The sequence below is a fragment of the Labrus bergylta genome, chromosome 18 (genome assembly GCF_963930695.1).
Source record: "Labrus bergylta chromosome 18, fLabBer1.1, whole genome shotgun sequence".
Lineage (NCBI taxonomy): Eukaryota > Metazoa > Chordata > Actinopteri > Labriformes > Labridae > Labrus > Labrus bergylta.
In genome coordinates this window covers 4,868,104-4,886,108 of record NC_089212.1, presented here as the reverse complement: position 1 = coordinate 4,886,108, position 18,005 = coordinate 4,868,104, and the positions used below count along the sequence as shown (strand labels likewise).

Below are 18,005 nucleotides of genomic sequence, written 5' to 3'. Positions count from 1 at the left end.
GGTCAAATCATCAACTTTAATCCCATTCATATCACAAGGCTTTAAAACACTTGACAATCATTTCTGAGGGATGTAATCTCCAGTGGGAACTAACCTATGCTTGGATTTATGCAGAGCTGGTGCAACCCATTGCTGATTTGTTTTTTCTTTTTAAGATTATTTTTCAGCCTTTTTGTCTTTATTGGACAGGGAAAGCTGAGAAGAGATTGGAAATACAGGATGGAGAAGGGAGTGACGTTCAACAAATTGTAATGGTCAGGAGTCAAACAGGCTTTGAGGACTTTGTGACCTCAGTACGTGGGACTCCTGCTCTACCAACCGAGCTAAATCAGCGCCCCACCACAGCTGATTTTAATCGATGCTTTCATGTGCTGTTGGGGGACATTATAGCACTCTTAATCCAAAATTACCAACCCTGCCTTTAATTCGGAAAAACTGAAACACACACACACACATATGATGAATTAGGTGGTGTGTAACTGATTACTATGACCACTGAATGGAAGTGAACATCCCATTAAGTGCTAAAGCGAGTGAAGACAGAGGAACAGAAGGTATTATGGTTTAAAAACTACATATTTCATATAAAATCTATTAAATAATCTTTAATATAAACATTTTAAAAAATCTAAGTTCTTAACAATTCAAAATAACTAACTTAAGCTTGTTTAAATGATTTTATTTAAAGACTCAAGAACATCAGTTATATGAAACATTTTGATATCAACACTCATGTTTCCTGATTTGAACAGATTACTGATATGTGCAGCTGGATTATAAATCAGTTTAGTATACAGCACTTAAAAACAAAATAATAGTTAAGCTCCATGCATTATAAACCTTTATACAAAAATAACATTATCACTATGAAGACGATCAATAGGCATGTTTCAATGTGATTTAATGCTAAAAGTTATTCAGTAATACAGACATTTAAAAACAAACTGTTTTAAATGGGATTGGATGTAAGAAGAAAATAAAAAAACATGAAGCACATTCTCTAAAATGTGCAGCTAAAAGTCAAAAGTTGATTTATATAATCAACATTTAAGGATGAGATGAATCACATAGATCAATAATGTGAGAAGCATTGTGCTGCAGCTAGACTTACTCAGTCTGCATTTCTTTTTTCTAGCTGGTTATTTCTAACTTCTACATTTTCACTGTAGTCAGTTCTTCATATTAATGTTTTCGATTACAAACTAATTTAATTTAATCATGGTTTTTCTCTTTTTAACATCTTATTTTCAATGTGATTTCAATTAATTAAACAAAATGTACACATTGTTTTACAGCACAAATAAGTACTGAATGCTATTTCCTTAACAATATCACCCTGTGGTGTTCAAGTGGACCCTAGTAAATACTTTCTCTGCATCGTCAGCGAGCATGTCGAGGATCGTGTTAAGACTGCTGTAGGTAAAGGTAAAAGAGAGGCCCATTGATACTGGGATTCCAATTATTGGAATGAATCTGGACCCTTCCTCTGCTGCCAGTAATGCAGCTAAACTGCCGAATTGAACCAACAACCTCAGTAAAAGTTCAGGAGTTACTTTTACTGCTATCAGAGTTGACTTGATGACTTTCTTCAATTCCTCATAAGGAACACCTGAGTAGTTTGCCATTCTCTTAAGTGATGGGATGTCAAGACCAAACCCCAAAACATATTTTGTGACGACACCGAACAGCAAGGTTGTATCAACAGCAACAGAAACCCCCGGAACTGGCACAGCTCCTACAGCTGCAGATAGAGTAGCAAAGTATTTGACTTTTGCTTTGAAAGTCTTTTTCTTTTCTTTGATCATGTCCAGACTGATATTGGGCATGGCAAGCAGAAAGGCTTCCTTCTTGAGTTCAGGAAGTTCTTCCTTCAGTGTCTCCACTAACAGAGGGAAATCATACAGTGTCAGGTCAAAGCTGGACACCAAGAAGACCTGAGGAGACTGGAGACCTAGATCCTGAAGACCTGTGTCAGGAAAAATAAGTTATTTAGGGACAGTTCTTTCTTAGATCAGCAAATTAGATTTATTGCCAAGAAGAATTGTTACAACAAAGAAATAATCTACCAAACAAATGTACCTTACTTTTTGTGGGATGTTTATATATATACAGTAAATATAGATAGAGAGAAAATAATACTCAAAGTTAATGACAGCATTAATGTCAAAAGAACATTCTAAGCACTGAGGTAAATCAGTTTATTATTTAATTATTTCTTAAAGGATATATCACCTACCCTGGATGCAGTTGTTCCTGATTTGTATCAGGGTCCTTTCTTCATTGAACTCTCTCTGACTTCTTTTCTCATTACGTATGTTATCATCAATCTTTGAGCGAATGAAGTAGAACTTCTTCTCCATCTTTTGAATCTCCTTAGCCAGCTTCACATCATTTTCTCTGAAGCGATCAGCTGAGATGATGATGAAGAAATCAAACTTTTCAAATCCAACCTTCTTCAGGTACTCAGCAGCAGGATAATTGTTGGTGCCGATACCAGGAAGATCCCAGAATGTCACATTGGGATAGTTTGGATGGAGGTACGGTGTGACCTCCATGGTGGTTTCTACACAACCAGTACGAGCAGCTTTCTCATCCTTGTTGTCTATACCTCTAATGGCATTAACAAAGGTGGATTTACCAGAGCCAGTCTCTCCTGTGACAGCAATATTTAGAGGAACATTTTGGTCCTTGTCCAAATACTCCTGGATCTTTGCAACAGCTAAGTTTTGATCATTTTTTTCCAGAGCTTCTTTAATTTTTGTATCTATTTGTTGACAACCAAATTGATTCTCCATGGTGCTTCTTGAAAACTGGAATAAAAGAGATGTTATAAAGTCACTATAATCCTCTGACAAATAAAAGTGAATGTAAGACTACAATAATAAACATCATGCACAAAGAAACTATGATGGAAGAAAACACTTAGTAAGTCAAGTACAGCAACACATGAAGCTTTTCTCTGTATAAAGTCAGAGATTCAATTCTGCCAAGACAGGAAGGGGACTGTGTGAAAATAAAAAATCGGAAACTTGATCTTCCCTGCAGGCTGGAGTTGATTTAAGTCAAGATTTAACTGTTATCACAGTGCTAAGTACGGCTCTGACCAAAAAGACTTTACAATCTGTTAATGAATATAACATCAAACACACAAAGGATCTTCAAATATGAATGTTTGTCACCAACTCACACCAAATACATCTCACAATGAGCAAAGTGCTGTGTTTATTTATTAATCTGTTTATTTGTCAGGGACATTACATGTAAGCATTGTTAGATCTAATTAAAGTGCAACAGATGTAATGTATCTAGGACTTCTAGACATGGCTAATTTGCAGTCCTTGTTCCGGGTTAGGCTTTGAGGAAATAACACAGATGATAAACCAACACAGTAAAATAGACATACAAACTGACATTTGCAGCAGATAAAGATGCATAAAAACAAACAGCAAAGCAGACATAGACACGCAGATTGAAAATAATTACTAACTAAACACATATTTTATGCTATACTCACCAGATCAAAAGATCACTGTACGAGTTGTTATCTTTAAGAAATGCAGACGCAAAGAAGCATAGAAACAGGAGAAAAGTTTATAAGTCTTGAGCAGCAACCAATCAAAAGTCTTTCTGTGAGTTCAGGACCACCCTTATTTTTAAAGCAGCTGACTTTTAAGAAACATGCTGATTTACAGGAACAGTAGAAGATGCATGCTCTCATGCCTTCTGCAGGTTAATAATAGCGCAAATCTTTATTGTGGCTGATGCTAGAAATCCTCCTTTTCTACATTTTTAGTTTTCATCAAAGCTTTGTCTGTTCAAAAACTAGTGTTTTTTTGGGAGCCCTTATTGTGTGATATCTTCAGCTTTCAACAGCACTAATAATGGTGAATAATATCAGAAGCATGGGGATGTTTCAGCAGCTCTGAAAAAAAATTGTTTTAGGTTTTTACTAATTTAGAAATGTTATTTTTCATGGCAAAAGCTTTCACTTTGATTTCGTACTTCTTCGATTCTCTCCTCAGGTTTATTGAGAGGACAGGAAATCACTCCATGGGAAAGGGAACAAGCACATAAGATTGTGGTGAGACGTCCTCGTGTCTGAGGTGTTGCATGCAGAAGTTTCTGTGACTGATGATTGCATCAGCGGTCAACTGGCTGTTTTTTTGTGTCTACAAAAGTTATAATACGTGCTCACTAAGGTGAAACGTTTTAATGACACCGCGCAAAAAAAAGAAAACTCACCACACCAACTCATGACAGTAGGCTACTTCTCAAAGTGTGGGAACGTTTAGTGAGCTGTTTCTCACCTAGGTTTGAATGTTTTAGTGTGTATGTGTGTGTGCGTGTTGTAATTATGTTTATGTAGTAGTTTTTCTGTAGCTTTGTTCATGTGTGTGTGTCTGTATTTGTGTGTGTTCAGGTTCGTCTGGTTGTCCTCAGCTTCTAACAGGCTGTGATACATTGTGCAGCTCTAATCTCACATTTTGGTCTTATTCCCAGCAGATACGAGAGAGTTTGTGTGTTGTGTGTTCAAATTCAGGATGTACGTGTGTAATTTTCACTTTAATAAAGTGCTTAAAAAAATAGAATGTACCTGAAATCAGGGCGGCAGTAGCTCAGTGTGGAGGGACTTGGGTTGGAAATCAGAGGGTCGCCAGTTTCCAGAACAAGTCTGGAAATTGGTCTGGTAGCTGGAGAGGTACCAGTCCACTTCCTAAAAACTGTTCAGGTGCCCTTGAGCAAGGCACCGAACCCCAAAACTGCTCTGGAGCGCTCACTGTGGGCAGCCCCCTCACTCTGAGACCTCTCCATTAGTGCATGTTCATAGGATCCTGTTTGTGCATCTTTGTGTATTTCAGCAAAGGACTGTGATGTCACAAGATAGTTGTGATGTCACTGCCAGCCTGTTATTTGTGTCCTAGAACACACAAACGTCTAGAAACACATAGCTAACACAGCCACAGAGACAAACAGGAGCAAAACAAACCTCATCCCAGTTCAAAGTCTATTATTTTGTCAGGTGTGATTGAGTTTTATAGAATAACAAACACAATGGCAAACAGACAACCGGAGCAGGAATTTCTCTCTATCCAAAAGAAGAGAGCCATGATTTTGGCATCTCTGGTGATAAAAAGATGTGAGATTAAGAAGTTTCACAAAGCTATAGAAGCAAAGGAGCAGGATGTATCACAGCTTGAGCGGCGGCTTGATCGTATTAAAAAAGGTCACAGGGAGTCACTCAACAGAGCTGAGGAAAGACTTGCAAAAGCCAACTTGGACTTTGATAGAGCGCACAATTCAAAAGAGGATTTAAACGTGATAAGTGAGGACTTACATGACAAAATAGCGACCATTAACAATGAATTGGAACAGACTGAAGAAATCATGCGTAAATACGATAAGTATAAAAAAATTGTCATCGACTTCTTGTGTGCAGCCTTGGTGGGGAGATGCCTGGACAGTCCACGGCCCAAAACAAAAATTCTGAACTGGATGGTGACAGCTCGGAACTTGAGCAGAAATGAAAGAAAATGCTATCTGATCCCAAGCAGATTGTGGATCAGAGCCAGCAGCTGGTCAAGCTACACCTAGTCCTGTGTCAGAGCGTCACCAGAAACAACGAAATGCTGAAGGAGTTTCGTCTGCAAACAGAGAAAACTGTAAATGCATTAAATGTGGAAGACGAGAAGCTAAACTCTGAGCTAAATGAAGTAAAGGATCAAATCAAGAGATACAAAGAAAGAGGTGCCCAACTCAAACGCAAGGTTCAGCTCCATGATTCAATACCTAAAGATGACCAGGATCTCTTGCTGGAAGCTCTGAGTTTGAGGGTGACTGATGTGTATCGCACCATAGTAGATACTCGGTTTAACACTCTCGACACTTTGGAGAAAATGACCAGTATAGAGCGCCGCATGTTTAGACTGTTTGATCAGCTTGACAAAATTCCTGAATAAGTCTTGGCAGAAATGAGAAAGAAGCATTACATAGAGAAGATGATGAGGCTGCGTGCAGAGGAGTTTAGGTTGAAACTTGAGAAACTGAAAGAAAGGGAGAAGAAGTGTATGCAAAGATCTACTGCTAATAACAAGCCGGTAAAGTGTAAAAAGCTCATGTTCAGATCACGCATCAGCATAAAGAAGCAAGAAGAAGAGAAGAAAAATTATTTGCAGGAGGAATATGACCCCTTTCTGTCATTGGACGAGGAGACTAAAATATTTAACAAATGGGATGACAGGTGGAGGCTGAGAAGTCCTACATCCATTTCCTGTAGAGACAATTTCAGGGCTGGAGAAACTTCAGCCGAGTGTTCTCCTGCTAGTGCAGAGTTGTCTCAGCATCAAGCACAAAATGGTACAGAGAAAACTTTGCATAACTCTGGCACTGCTCACATTGAAGAGCTAGGTGAGGTACATCTAAAGCAGAACCTCTGTCTCTCAATTTCTGACACCCAAGAGTCAGGGTCAATATATGACACTGAAGATATACAGAGCACCACAAAGTGTTTAAAACAGAACAAGACGCCACCATCTAACAGAGCCAACAAATGGATCAATCCGCTGGTAAACCGTTTGCCATCTACTAACTGAAAGAACACATTCAAAGGACAGTCCTGCCCCCAGCTTGCCGAGAATTACAAGTACCATTCTAAGGAGTCTCGAGAATCCTTGAGGAGATTGGCCACTGTGCAGACCAAGTACATTAGGCAAAACTTGGAGTTCAAAAGGCTGCTGACCAGAAAGACCTAAATGGTTAACAGACATCATTGTCCTGTCCCTTTCTTCTCTTTCTACTCAACCTTTCTGTTCCCCTCTTCTATTTCCCTTTTCGGGTCACCATGAGGCATCAGCGGCTAGCGGCACATGAATGTCCTCCTTTGTGTTGATGAGATTGGATGTTCTGTGTGTGTTAGGGTTTACTCCAGGTGCTCTGGTTTCTCCCACAAAATCTCACATAAAAAAAAAACAGTGAACAGAATCAATCAACACAAACAACAATGAATAATGAATGATAATAAACAGCATTAAAAATCTAAAATTGGGACGGCCATATCTGTATCAATGCAACATTATGTCAGAATTCGGTTTGGTGCGCTTTTGTTCCCACCAAAGTCCTCTGAGTGCAACTACTGAGATAAGATATAAGATATGTTTATTGTCACTGTACAAGTACAACAAAATATTGTTGGAGCAAGCCTGTAGATGCCTAATATCAGAAATATACAAATACTAAAGCTACCTTAGAAATCAGTGATTTGACACATACGATAATTATGAAATTACTTTATTAATATCTCCGAGCACAAACAGCAAATTAACCATCACAAAACTTTGACAGGGAACAGGTTTATGTGTTATTTGTACGGAAGAGGAGTAGGGCCACGGAAAAATAATCTGCAACTATGTAAAGAGTAATGGGTATAGAACGGTCACCTCACTGTCATGTTTCCAGTTTGCACTAAAGAGGTCAAAGTAAAGTATAACCTACACTGTCTAAACATTTCACTTTATACTAGATTTGGAGGGGAATGCTGAAAGTAGTTACTGTTATATTTCCTACAGTCGAGACAACCCCAAATGTCAAATGCTCAGACATGTAGTGAAGTTTTTTACAGCAACACGAAGCAGGTGAGAAGAGGTCATTTAGAGACACACACACACTCCTCTGTTCCCATTCATCTGTTTCTGCCAGCTTTAACAGGTCAAGTACCTAGACTTCATTCTTAATTTAATATTTTTCATAGTTCATTGAGGTGAACCAAAAAATAAAAAAAATAATTCAACATGTAATAAAAATAGAGGCTGCTCTCAGTTTGCTCCAAAAACAATAGAGAAACACTGAAGCCTAACCTCTATTCTTAGCAGTTTGCACTTTCTGAAAGTGTTGTAAGATAGAAATTAATTTCAGAAACTTGTTGATTTGCAGCTTCAGTCATGTCAGTGTTTGTCTGCCCCACAGGGATGTAAGGTTCATAGTAACGAGTATATTGTCACATTTAAACTAACCAAAATATTGTTGCAGAGATTAAGTTTTAACTTCATGTGAAAAGAAACAACATCTAGTGGTCAAATCACCAACTACAGCACAAGGCTTTAAAACACTTCACAATCATTTCTGAGGGATGTAAACTCCAGTGGGAACTAACCTATGCTTGGATTTATGCACAGCTGGTGCAACCCATTGCTGATTTGTTTTTCATTTTTAAGATTATTTTTCAGTCTTTTTGTCTTTATTGGACAGGGAAAGCTGAGAAGAGACAGAGAATGAAATGACGTGCACCAAATGGTCATGGTCAGGAGTCAAACAAGCATTGAGGCCTCAGTATGTGGGACTCATGCTCTACCAACCGAGTTAAACCAGCGTCCCACCAGAGCTTTCATGTGTCATGGCATGCTCTCCACACAGTCTTTCACATTGCTGTTGGGGGACATGATACCACTCTTGACGCAAAAATTCAAGCAGCTCAGCTTTATTGAATGGCTTGTGAGGTGGTCACCAAATCCTCAATTAGTATAATGAGGTGTGCCTCCTTTGAATTTTGTCAGACACTACAAAAGGATGCCTTCTATGAATAGAGATGCTGATTTAAGAACTATTTGCAGTGGTCTCTTCATTTTTTCTATAACTTTATATATTTTCTTCTTTCTGAACACTACCTTCAGCTTGTAAAGCATACATGAAATCAAGTGAAAAAGGTGCACTTCTTCATGCCGATTACAAATCATTGATTCTCAGTTTTCTTCATGAGGATTTATTGTTGAGGGGGAAGGTCTGCGGGCGACGATGAAAGTCCCTCTTCCCGCCTGACTTACTGACCAGTTTGACATCTGTGATGACGATGTCACGGCTCACGGCCTTGCACATGTCGTAGACGGTCAATGCCGCAACAGAAACTGCTGTCAAGGCCTCCATCTCGACCCCTGTCCTTCCCGTAGTGCGACACGTTGCTGTGATGGCCGCAGCGTCCTGCAGCTCATCCAGGTGAAAGGTGACGGAGACGTGGTCCAAGGGGAGCAGGTGGCAGAGTGGGATGAAGGCTGAGGTCTGCTTGGAAGCCATGATGCCAGACAACTGTGCCACGGCCAGGGCATCACCCTTGGCCAGCTGGTTGTCCCTCAGCAGCTGGAATGCGATGGGGCCCAGGATGACGGTGGCACTGGCTGTGGCCGCTCGCCGTGTGGGATTTTTCATATCTTTGTTTTTAATATCCAGGTATTTCACCTGCTCTTTTCCTGATTTCTTCTGTGTGTTGCGTGAATGTGTTAGAGATTTATTGCTGTACGCAGCTGAATGAAGTGCGTACAGCAAGTGTCCACAACATGCTCTTATCAATGAATGAGAAACCCAAAATGGCCTCCTACAGAGAGCCATGAGGTCCAAAAAACTCAACAACAAATGTAGCACCCCCTAGTGGCTGCAAGGTGACCTACAGCTCCTTGCTTAGGCCAGAACAGACCAAACCCAAATCCATATTGTTTGATAACACCGCCAAGCAAGGCTGTATCAACAGCGACAGAAACACCTGGAACTGGCACAGCTGCTCCAATAGCAGATAGAGTAGCCCAGTATTTGACTTTGGCTTGGAAAGCCTTTTTCTTTTCTTTGATCATGTCCAGACTGATATTGGGCATGGCAAGCAGAAAGGCTTCCTTCTGGAGTTCAGGAAGTTCTTCCTTCAGGGTCTCCACTAACAGAGGGAAATCATACAGTTTTAGGTCAAAGCTGGACACCAAGAAGACCTGAGGAGACTTGAGACCTTGATCCTGAAGACCTCAAAGTCAAAGTCAAAGTCAACTTTATTGTCAATTTCAAAATATGCCAGACATACAGTGGAATCGAAATTGCGTTTGTCTCCGTCCCGCGGTGCAATACAACCAAAATAAGGTAAAATAAAATGAGGTAAAAATAAGATAAATAATATTTATAATAATAAGACCTGAAGTTATTTGAGGACAGTTTGTTCTCAAAGCAGCAAAACTTCATAATCATTAAAGTAATTTGATCTTAACAGATAATTACTTTAATCCAATAACTGTACTGGTTTGTAGTTTATATATTTTGACATGCTATCAAACATCAAATAGGAGTTCATCACGATTAAACAAGCTGAGTGTGGCTGCATGTTGACAATGAAACACTGCTCTCAATTAGACGTCTTTAAAGAAGGTCATTGTAGTGTAACAGGTTTTTTTCACACAAGTGCTATAGAAATTAATATTGAATAAAAAAAATATGTGTATATCTATATATATATATATATATAGATAGATATACACACTATACAAAAAGTAAGGAAATGTGTGTTTTGTAGATTATTCCTTTGTTGTAACAATGCTTCTTGGCAATAGATCTTTTACTGTTGGAAACTCCTAACATCATAGGAGGCAATCTCAATTTAGACAGATATCGAGATGAGATTATGCAACCAGTGACAATCCCATATCTCTACAGTCTCCATGATGGGGTTTATCGGAGACTACCTCCAGAATTTGGGAGTGGATAGCCAGAGAGAGACTGCCTACCTGCAGTCCTGACCTCATTGAACACTTGTGAGATCAGCTTGGACGTGCTGTTCATGACAGTGACCAACACAACCACATTGGCTGACTTGCAACGAATGCTGGTAGAAGAATGGGATGCTATCCCACAGCAGTGTGTGACCAGGCTGGTGACCAGCATGAGGAGGAGGTGCCAGGCTGTTGTGGCTGTGTATGGTTCCTCCGCACGCTCCTGTTTGTTAAATGAATAAATTGTTACAGAGCCAATATGTCTTGTTTATTCAGACTTGTAACCTCTTCCTCTCTGAGAAAATTGACATGCACCTTGTCTGTATGTGGTTGTACATTTGTGCTGCGTTGCTGTAGCCTCTATTTATATCTTGACCGCTCGGAGGGAAGTCTTGAAATGCCATAAGTTGTCCAGCTGTCTCAGGGGTCGTTTGAACAGCTTGCATTACAGGTTTAGTTGTGGCAAATAATCCTAGAGCATCTAATTCTCTTATTTTCTTCAACAGTTATTGGGCTCAATTTTGTAAGAAATCTGTCAGATCATGAATGTGAGTCTCTTTATGTTTTTTCGTAAACTATGGAAATTAACTTCAACTAAGCGTCACTTAAGCGTCAACTAAGAGCTCCACCAATTAATAAATCCTTTTGAATTAGTTAATGGTGGTGGTGCATCTTGCGTTTGTTAAAACAAAAAAATAATCTACCAAACACAAATGTCCCTACTTTTTGTACAATGTATATTTATGAGAGAGACAGAGAGAGAGAATTAATGTCAAAAAACATCATAAGCAGTGAAGTAAAACATTTTATTGTTTGATTTTCGATACATCACCAACCCTTGATGCAGTTGTTCCTGATTTGTATCAGGGTCCTTTCTTCATTGAAGTCTCTCTGACCTCTTTCCTCATTCTGTATGTTATCATCAATCTTTGATAAACATCATGCACAAAGAAACTCGATTCAAAACGCGATTCAATTCTGCCAAGACAGGAAGGAGGCTGGGTGAAAATGAAAAATAGGAAACTTGATCTTCCCTGCAGGCTGGAGTTGATTTAAGTCAACATTTAACTGTTATCACAGTGCTAAGTACGTCACTGACCAAAAAGACTTTACAATCTGTTAATGAATATAACAACAAACACACAAATGATCTTCAAATATGAAATGTTTGTCCCCAACTCACACCAAATACATCTCACAATGAGCAAAGTGCTGTGTTTATTTATTAATCTGTTTATTTGTCAGGGACATTACATGTAAGCATTGTTAAATCTTATTAAAGTCCAACAGGTGTAATGTATCTAGGACTTGTAGACATGGCTAATTTGCAGTCCTTGTTCCGGGTTAGGCTTTGAAGAAATAACACAGATGATACACCAACGCAGTAAAATAGACATACAAACTGACATTTGCAGCAGATAAAGATGCATAAAAACAAACAGTAAAGCAGACATAGACACACAGATTGAAAATAATGACTAACTGAACACATACTTTATGCTATACTCACCAGATCAAAAGATCACTGTACGAGTTGTTCTGTGAGTTCAGGACCACCCTTATTTTTAAAGCAGCTGACTTTTAAGAAACATGTTGATTTACAGGAAATGTGAAAGCTACGTGCTCTCATGCTTTCTGCAGGTTAATAAGAGCATGCCACACCCTGAGACCACACCCTGAGAAGTAAACAAGCACTAAGATTGTGGTGAAACTTCCTCGTCTCTGAGATGTTGCATGAAGCAGCAGTTTGTATGTCTGACGATTTCAGCAGCTGTTAATTGACTTTAAAAGTTTTTTGTGTCTACAAAAAATATTACTTTACTTATTTAATTAATTTATACATTTATTTGTCAGGGACACTATGTTTAGGCATTGTTACATCTTGTTATACCTCAGTGCAACCAATGCAATGTATATGGGACTTTATGGTTAATTTGCAGTCCTTGTCCCTGTTTAGGCTTTTAGGAAATAACACAGATGATACAACAACGCTGTCCAACAGACATAAGCAGCGGCATAGATGCATAAAAACAGTAAAGAAAACATAGACAGGCATGTTGATGATAATGACCAGGATATAATAATAATAATAACAATAATAATATAAGGGTTATCTCAACCGGCTCACCTTTACAGGTACTCTCCCCTGCACTATCTGTGAGCCGGTGGAATCGCTCTCTCCATTTTCCCTCCCTCACGTTACCCCCCTCCAAACTGGACATGAGTTAAGTGGCTTCTGCAGGTTTCAAATTGGACACCCCCCTTCCTCGATGTTTCGTCTGTGCTGTTTGAGATTTGTTGCTGTATGCAGATGTATTAGGCAACAAACTGTTTCTTCATCCTGCATACCCGTACTGCCAGCATCATCATTTTTGTTTCAATTATCATTTTAACGAGGCTGACCAGTTCTATTATACAAGAAAAAACAATGAAGAACCTAACAGATGGAGGTTTACAATGTTGAAGCTAATAGACTCAGGTTTGTGTAAATAAACAGCAAAGGTATGTTATTTTCCATCTGTCTCAATTTAGGGAAAGTCAGTGTTGGTTTTACTTCATTTTACAACATTTGTTCTGATTTGGAGCTATACAAATAAAGATTGATTGATTTTTTCAGAGGAGATGAGGGATCTGGCTCATGTTGTCTCAGTGGTGTTACCTCATCATGAAGCAGGTGTTCTCAAGAACTCCTGGCACTTGATTTCCTGATTTCTTTGTGTGTTGAGTGACTGTGTTGTTTGATATTCATTTCTGTATGCAGCTGAATGAAGGAACAAACTGTTTTATACTGCATACCCGTACTACCAGTATATTTTCACCCTGTGTATGTTTCAAGTGTTAACTGTTGAAACATTTTGACAACACCAGCTGGTTCTATTAGAAACAAATAATTCAGGGTCACTGGTAGCATAGTGGTTAGTGTGCCAGCTTCCTTATGGAGGTTGTAGTTCTTTAAGTGGGCGGTCCGGGATCAATTCTGACATAAAGCTCCTTTTCCACATGTCATTCCACCCCCCACAACATGGGGGAAGAGAGACTTCTGCAATGAAGGGAACAGCTTTGTTAAAGTGCACCATCTATTGGACATCTTCTCTCAAAGTTTCAAATGATAGGCGTCTATCTCCTGAAATAAATAAATAAATTACAAATAAGTAAGAAGCATTGTGCTGCAGCTAGACTTACTCAGTCTGCATTTCTCTTTTTCTAGCTGGTTATTTCTGACTTCTACATTTTCACTGTAGTCAGTTCTTCATATTAATGTGTTCATTTACAAATTAATTTAATTTGTTTCATGGTTTTTCTCTTTTTAACATCTTATTTTCAATTAATAACTCAAAATGTACACATTGTTTTGACAGCACAAATAAGTACTGAATGCTATTTCCTTAACAATATCACTCTGTGGTGTTCAAGTGCAGACCCTGGTAAATACTTTCTCTGCATCGTCAGCAATCATGTCGAGGATTATGTTAAGACTGCTGTAGGTAAAGGCAAAAGAGAGGCCCATTGATACTGGGATTCCAAGTATTGGAATGAATCTGAACCCTTCCTCTGCTGCCAGTAATAAAGCTAAACTGCCAAATTGAACCAACAACCTCAATAAAAGTTCAGGAGTTAATTCTGTTGCTATCAGAGGTGACATGATGACTTCCTTCAATTCCTCATAAGGAACACCTGAGTAGTTTGCCATTCTCTTCAGTGATGGGATGTCAAGACCAAACCCCAAAACATATGTTGTGACGACACCGACCAGCAAGGCTGTATCAACAGCAACAGAAACCCCCGGAACTGGCACAGCTCCTACAGCTGCAGATAGAGTAGCCCAGTATTTGACCTTTGCTTTGAAAGTCTTTTTCTTTTCTTTGATCATGTCCAGACTGATATTGGGCATGGCAAGCAGAAAGGCTTCCTTCTGGAGTTCAGGAAGTTCTTCCTTCAGGGTCTCCACTAACAGAGGGAAATCATACAGTGTCAGGTCAACGCTGGACACCAAGAAGACCTGAGGAGACTGGAGACGTAGATCCTGAAGACCTGTGTCAGGAAAAATAAGTTATTAAGGGACAGTTCATTCTTAGATCAGCAAATTAGATTTATTGCCAAGAAGAATTGTTACAACAAAGAAATAATCTACCAAACAAATGTACCTTACTTTTTGTGGGATGTTTATATATATACAGTAAATATAGATAGAGATAAAATAATACTCAAAGTTAATGACAGCATTAATGTCAAAAGAACATTCTAAGCACTGAGGTAAATCAGTTTATTATTTAATTATTTCTTAAAGGATATATCACCTACCCTGGATGCAGTTTTTCCTGATTTGTATCAGGGTCCATTCTTCATTGAACTCTGTCTGACTTATTTTCTCATTATGTACGTTATCATCAATCTTTGAGCGAACAAAGTAGAACTTCTTCTCCATCTTTTGAATCTCCTTAGCCAGCTTCACATCATTTTCTTTGAAGCGATCAGCTGAGATGATGATGAAGAAGTCAAACTTTTTAAATTCATCCGTCTTCAGGTAATTAGCAGCAGGATAACCAGCGTTGCCGATACCAGGAAGATCCCAGAATATCAAATTGGGATAGTTTGGATGGGGGTACGGTTTGACCTCCATGGTGGTTTCTACACAACCAGTAGGAGCAGCTTTCTCATCCTTGTTGTCTATGCCTCTAATGGCATTAACAAAGGTGGATTTACCAACACCACACTCTCCTGTGACAGCAATATTTAGAGGAACATTTTGGTCCTTGTCCAAACACTCCTGGATCTTTACACCAGCTAAGTTTTGATCATTTTTCTCCAGAGCTTCTTTAATTTCTGTTTCTATTTGTTGACGACCAGATTGATTCCCCATGGTGCTTCTTGAAAACTGGAATAAAAGAGATGTTATAAAGTCACTATAATCCTCTGACAAATAAAAGTGAATGTAAGACTACAATGATAGACATCACACACAAAAAAGTATGATAGAAGAAAACACTTTTATTTGCATAAAGGAAGGGTTCTGAGGGAAAAAGACAAACAGGAAACTTGATCTTTCCTGCGGGCTGGAGGTGATTTACAACTTTGACTGTACGCCACTGACCAAAAGACTTTATAACCTGTTAATTAATATAACATCAAACATACAAATGATCTTCAAATATGTAATGTTTGTCCACTGCCTTTTAACATGAACATTATGATGATGAAGACTTACATGAATTCATCCCTTTTAGCAAAGCTGAGTTCACTTTTATTGAAATATTCATGAATCCCCTTTATTTCTTTGTTCTTTGCACTACGATCAATTAATTAATTCAGTATTCATCTTTTTTCATACAGCTCTTGTATATATGTTATACTGTTTGCTGCATATAGTTCTGTTTACATCTGTTAGTATGTCCCCCCCCCCTCATCGCACAGCCTCTGTCTTAGTTCTCCTTTGTCCCCAAATGAACTATCCAACATCACCGCTAGTATATGAAGTGCTCAACCGGTACCCTCGACCCCATCCCATCCAGTCTTGTCAAAACTGTCTCTGAGCCATCCTGCCACTCATAACCACAATCATCAACTCCTCCCTCTGCTCTGGTTCAGTCTACCAAACACTCAAACTGGCAGCCGAAACCCCAATCCTCAAGAAACCTGGACTCAATTCTGACAGCATATGCAATTTCCGACCCATCTCCAACCTCCCCTTTCTGTCAAAAATACTAGTGTTGTCGCCTCTCAAATAAAATCCCACCTCTGTTCCAATAACCTATTTGAACCATTCCAGTCTGGCTTCAAAGACACCAACAACCTCTTCCTCTCATTAGACTCTGGCCACCTCAACATCCTCATCCTTCTCTACCTCACTGCTTCACAATAGACAAGTCCACTCTCTCCCCCTCCCCTCATATCTGCAATCTTAGAGTCATTGTTGACAGCCACCTCTTCTTTGATCACCACGTCACCCAACTCACAAGAACCGCCTTGTTCACCTTAAAAATATAGCCTGTTTCCGTCCAATACTCTTATTCTCTGCTGCTGAAACCCTAATTCATGTATGTATTACATCTGGACTCGCTTAATGCAATAGTATCCTGTACGGCACATCATCCAAAGTCCTCAATAAAATCCAATACATCCAGAATTCTGCTGCGAACCCGATCACCTGCACCCTATCACCCCTGTCCTGCAAGATCTCCACTCACTGTCCTGCTTTAATTTAATCTTTATTTGCAGTCGTGTACTCTGTACATTCTGGTGAAGTCTTACTAGGAAGGCGAACTTCTCACACTTACTAAACAGAACAGGCTCCATCTGCATACACCACGATCAGGCTCAGTCAGCAACCAGGAGGGACACATGTTACTAACTTACAACAGTGTCGCTAAGCAACCACAATGATATTCTGTGAGAATATTAAACTCCTCACACATAAAGCCTTTAACAACAAGGCCCCTTTCTACCTCATTGCTCTCCTACTTGTCACACTTAATGCAGCCTTCATTCTCCCAACACCAACCTTGTATCTTCCCCACATAGAGCCAAGCACCAAACCTGGGGGGACAGGGCTTTCTCCATAGCTGCCCCCTCCCTCTGGAACTCACTCCCGCACATATTCAACACTGCACTGACCCTTCTACATTTAAATCATTACTCAAGACTCACCTCTTCAAAAGAGTTGTTTTGGTCTTACTGTTTTTTCTTGATCTATCTTTTTTAACCAATGTAGTGTCTTTGAGTTCCTGAACAGCACTTAATAAATAAAATGTTTCATTATTATTATAACAATGTAAAATAAACATAAAAACTGACATTTGCAGCACACATTGAAGCAAACAACAAAAAAAACAGTAAGAAAGAAAATGGATAATGACTAATAATATATAACCAACAGAGAAAATAAAACTGAAATAAAATCACAATATGAAAGCACCCACAAACACAAGGAACATAAGATGACCTGACCTTTAAGAGTAAAGGTCAGTAGCGACTTAAAAATGCCAAACAACTGAACACATCTTTTATGCTATACTCACCAGATCAAAAGATCACTAGTTGCTCACCTTTAAGAAAAGCAGACACAAAGTAGCATAGAAACAGGAGAAAAGTTTAGCAGAGTTTATTGAGGCAGCAACCAATGAAAAGTGCTTCTGTGATTTCAAGACCACCCATTGATTATTTTTAAATCACCTGACTTTTAAGAAAAATAATGATTTACAGGAACAGTGAAAGCTGCGTGCTTTCACGCCCTCTCCTGGTTAATAAGAGCATGAATCTTTATTGTGGCTGCTGGTAGAAATCCTCCTTTTCTACTCTTTTGTTTTCAAAGCTTTGCCTCTTCAAAAACTAGTGATGTTGGGAGCCCTTATTGTGTGATATCTTCAGCTTTCAACAGAAGCTTCCGGATGGTTCCGCATGGTGGTTTTGATTAGTGCATGGTTGTATTTGTGGAATTTGAGATTTTTACAGATTTACAAATGTAATTTTCCATGGTAAATATTGAGAGAAAATCTTTTT

General features: G+C 39.0%; 3 protein-coding genes across 4 annotated transcripts; all 3 read right to left on the bottom strand.

Moving 5' to 3' along the window:
* Positions 1 to 663: 663 nt before the first annotated feature.
* LOC110004631 (interferon-inducible GTPase 5-like) lies at positions 664 to 12,048 on the bottom strand. 2 transcript variants are annotated; one of them, XM_065966670.1, is made up of 3 exons: positions 12,019 to 12,048; positions 2,237 to 2,810; positions 664 to 1,966 (listed from the first exon to the last, which is right to left on the bottom strand). In XM_065966670.1, the coding sequence occupies exons 2-3, from the start codon at positions 2,793 to 2,795 to the stop codon at positions 1,332 to 1,334; spliced, it is 1,194 nt and encodes a 397-aa protein (XP_065822742.1). In that variant the 5' UTR covers positions 2,796 to 2,810; positions 12,019 to 12,048; the 3' UTR covers positions 664 to 1,331. The 2 variants fall into 2 exon arrangements, with proteins under 2 accessions (XP_065822742.1, XP_065822741.1); XM_065966669.1 differs by lacking the exon at positions 12,019 to 12,048 and adding an exon at positions 3,515 to 3,657.
* LOC110002365 (cyclic pyranopterin monophosphate synthase-like) lies at positions 8,455 to 10,578 on the bottom strand. Its single transcript, XM_065966640.1, has 3 exons — positions 10,524 to 10,578; positions 9,524 to 9,688; positions 8,455 to 9,287 (listed from the first exon to the last, which is right to left on the bottom strand). Exons 1-3 carry the CDS (start codon positions 10,576 to 10,578, stop codon positions 8,743 to 8,745), a joined length of 765 nt encoding a protein of 254 aa, XP_065822712.1. The 3' UTR covers positions 8,455 to 8,742.
* Positions 12,049 to 13,917: 1,869 nt separating the features above from the next.
* LOC110002366 (interferon-inducible GTPase 5-like) lies at positions 13,918 to 17,563 on the bottom strand. The gene is made up of 3 exons (XM_065966671.1): positions 17,525 to 17,563; positions 14,811 to 15,384; positions 13,918 to 14,540 (listed from the first exon to the last, which is right to left on the bottom strand). The coding sequence occupies exons 2-3, from the start codon at positions 15,367 to 15,369 to the stop codon at positions 13,918 to 13,920; spliced, it is 1,182 nt and encodes a 393-aa protein (XP_065822743.1). The 5' UTR covers positions 15,370 to 15,384; positions 17,525 to 17,563.
* Positions 17,564 to 18,005: the final 442 nt, after the last annotated feature.

Bases quoted from the DNA above. Each gene is read 5' to 3' on its own strand.
- LOC110002366 (XM_065966671.1), bottom strand. From the start codon at position 15,369: ATGGGGAATCAATCTGGTCGTCAACAAATAGAAACAGAAATTAAAGAA. The intron at 14,541-14,810 runs GTAGGTGATATA...TTCCTGACACAG, and splicing joins CAGGAAAAACTGCATCCAGG to GTCTTCAGGATCTACGTCTC.
- LOC110002365 (XM_065966640.1), bottom strand. From the start codon at position 10,578: ATGAACAGCACGTCCAAGCTGATCTCACAAGTGTTCAATGAGGTCAGG. The intron at 9,689-10,523 runs GTAGGCAGTCTC...TCCCTCTGTTAG, and splicing joins CAATGAGGTCAGGACTGCAG to TGGAGACCCTGAAGGAAGAA. The intron at 9,288-9,523 runs GTGTTTCTGTCG...CACTTCATTCAG, and splicing joins AGCAGCTGTGCCAGTTCCAG to CTGCGTACAGCAATAAATCT.
- LOC110004631 (XM_065966670.1), bottom strand. From the start codon at position 2,795: ATGGAGAATCAATTTGGTTGTCAACAAATAGATACAAAAATTAAAGAA. The intron at 1,967-2,236 runs GTAGGTGATATA...TTCCTGACACAG, and splicing joins CAGGAACAACTGCATCCAGG to GTCTTCAGGATCTAGGTCTC.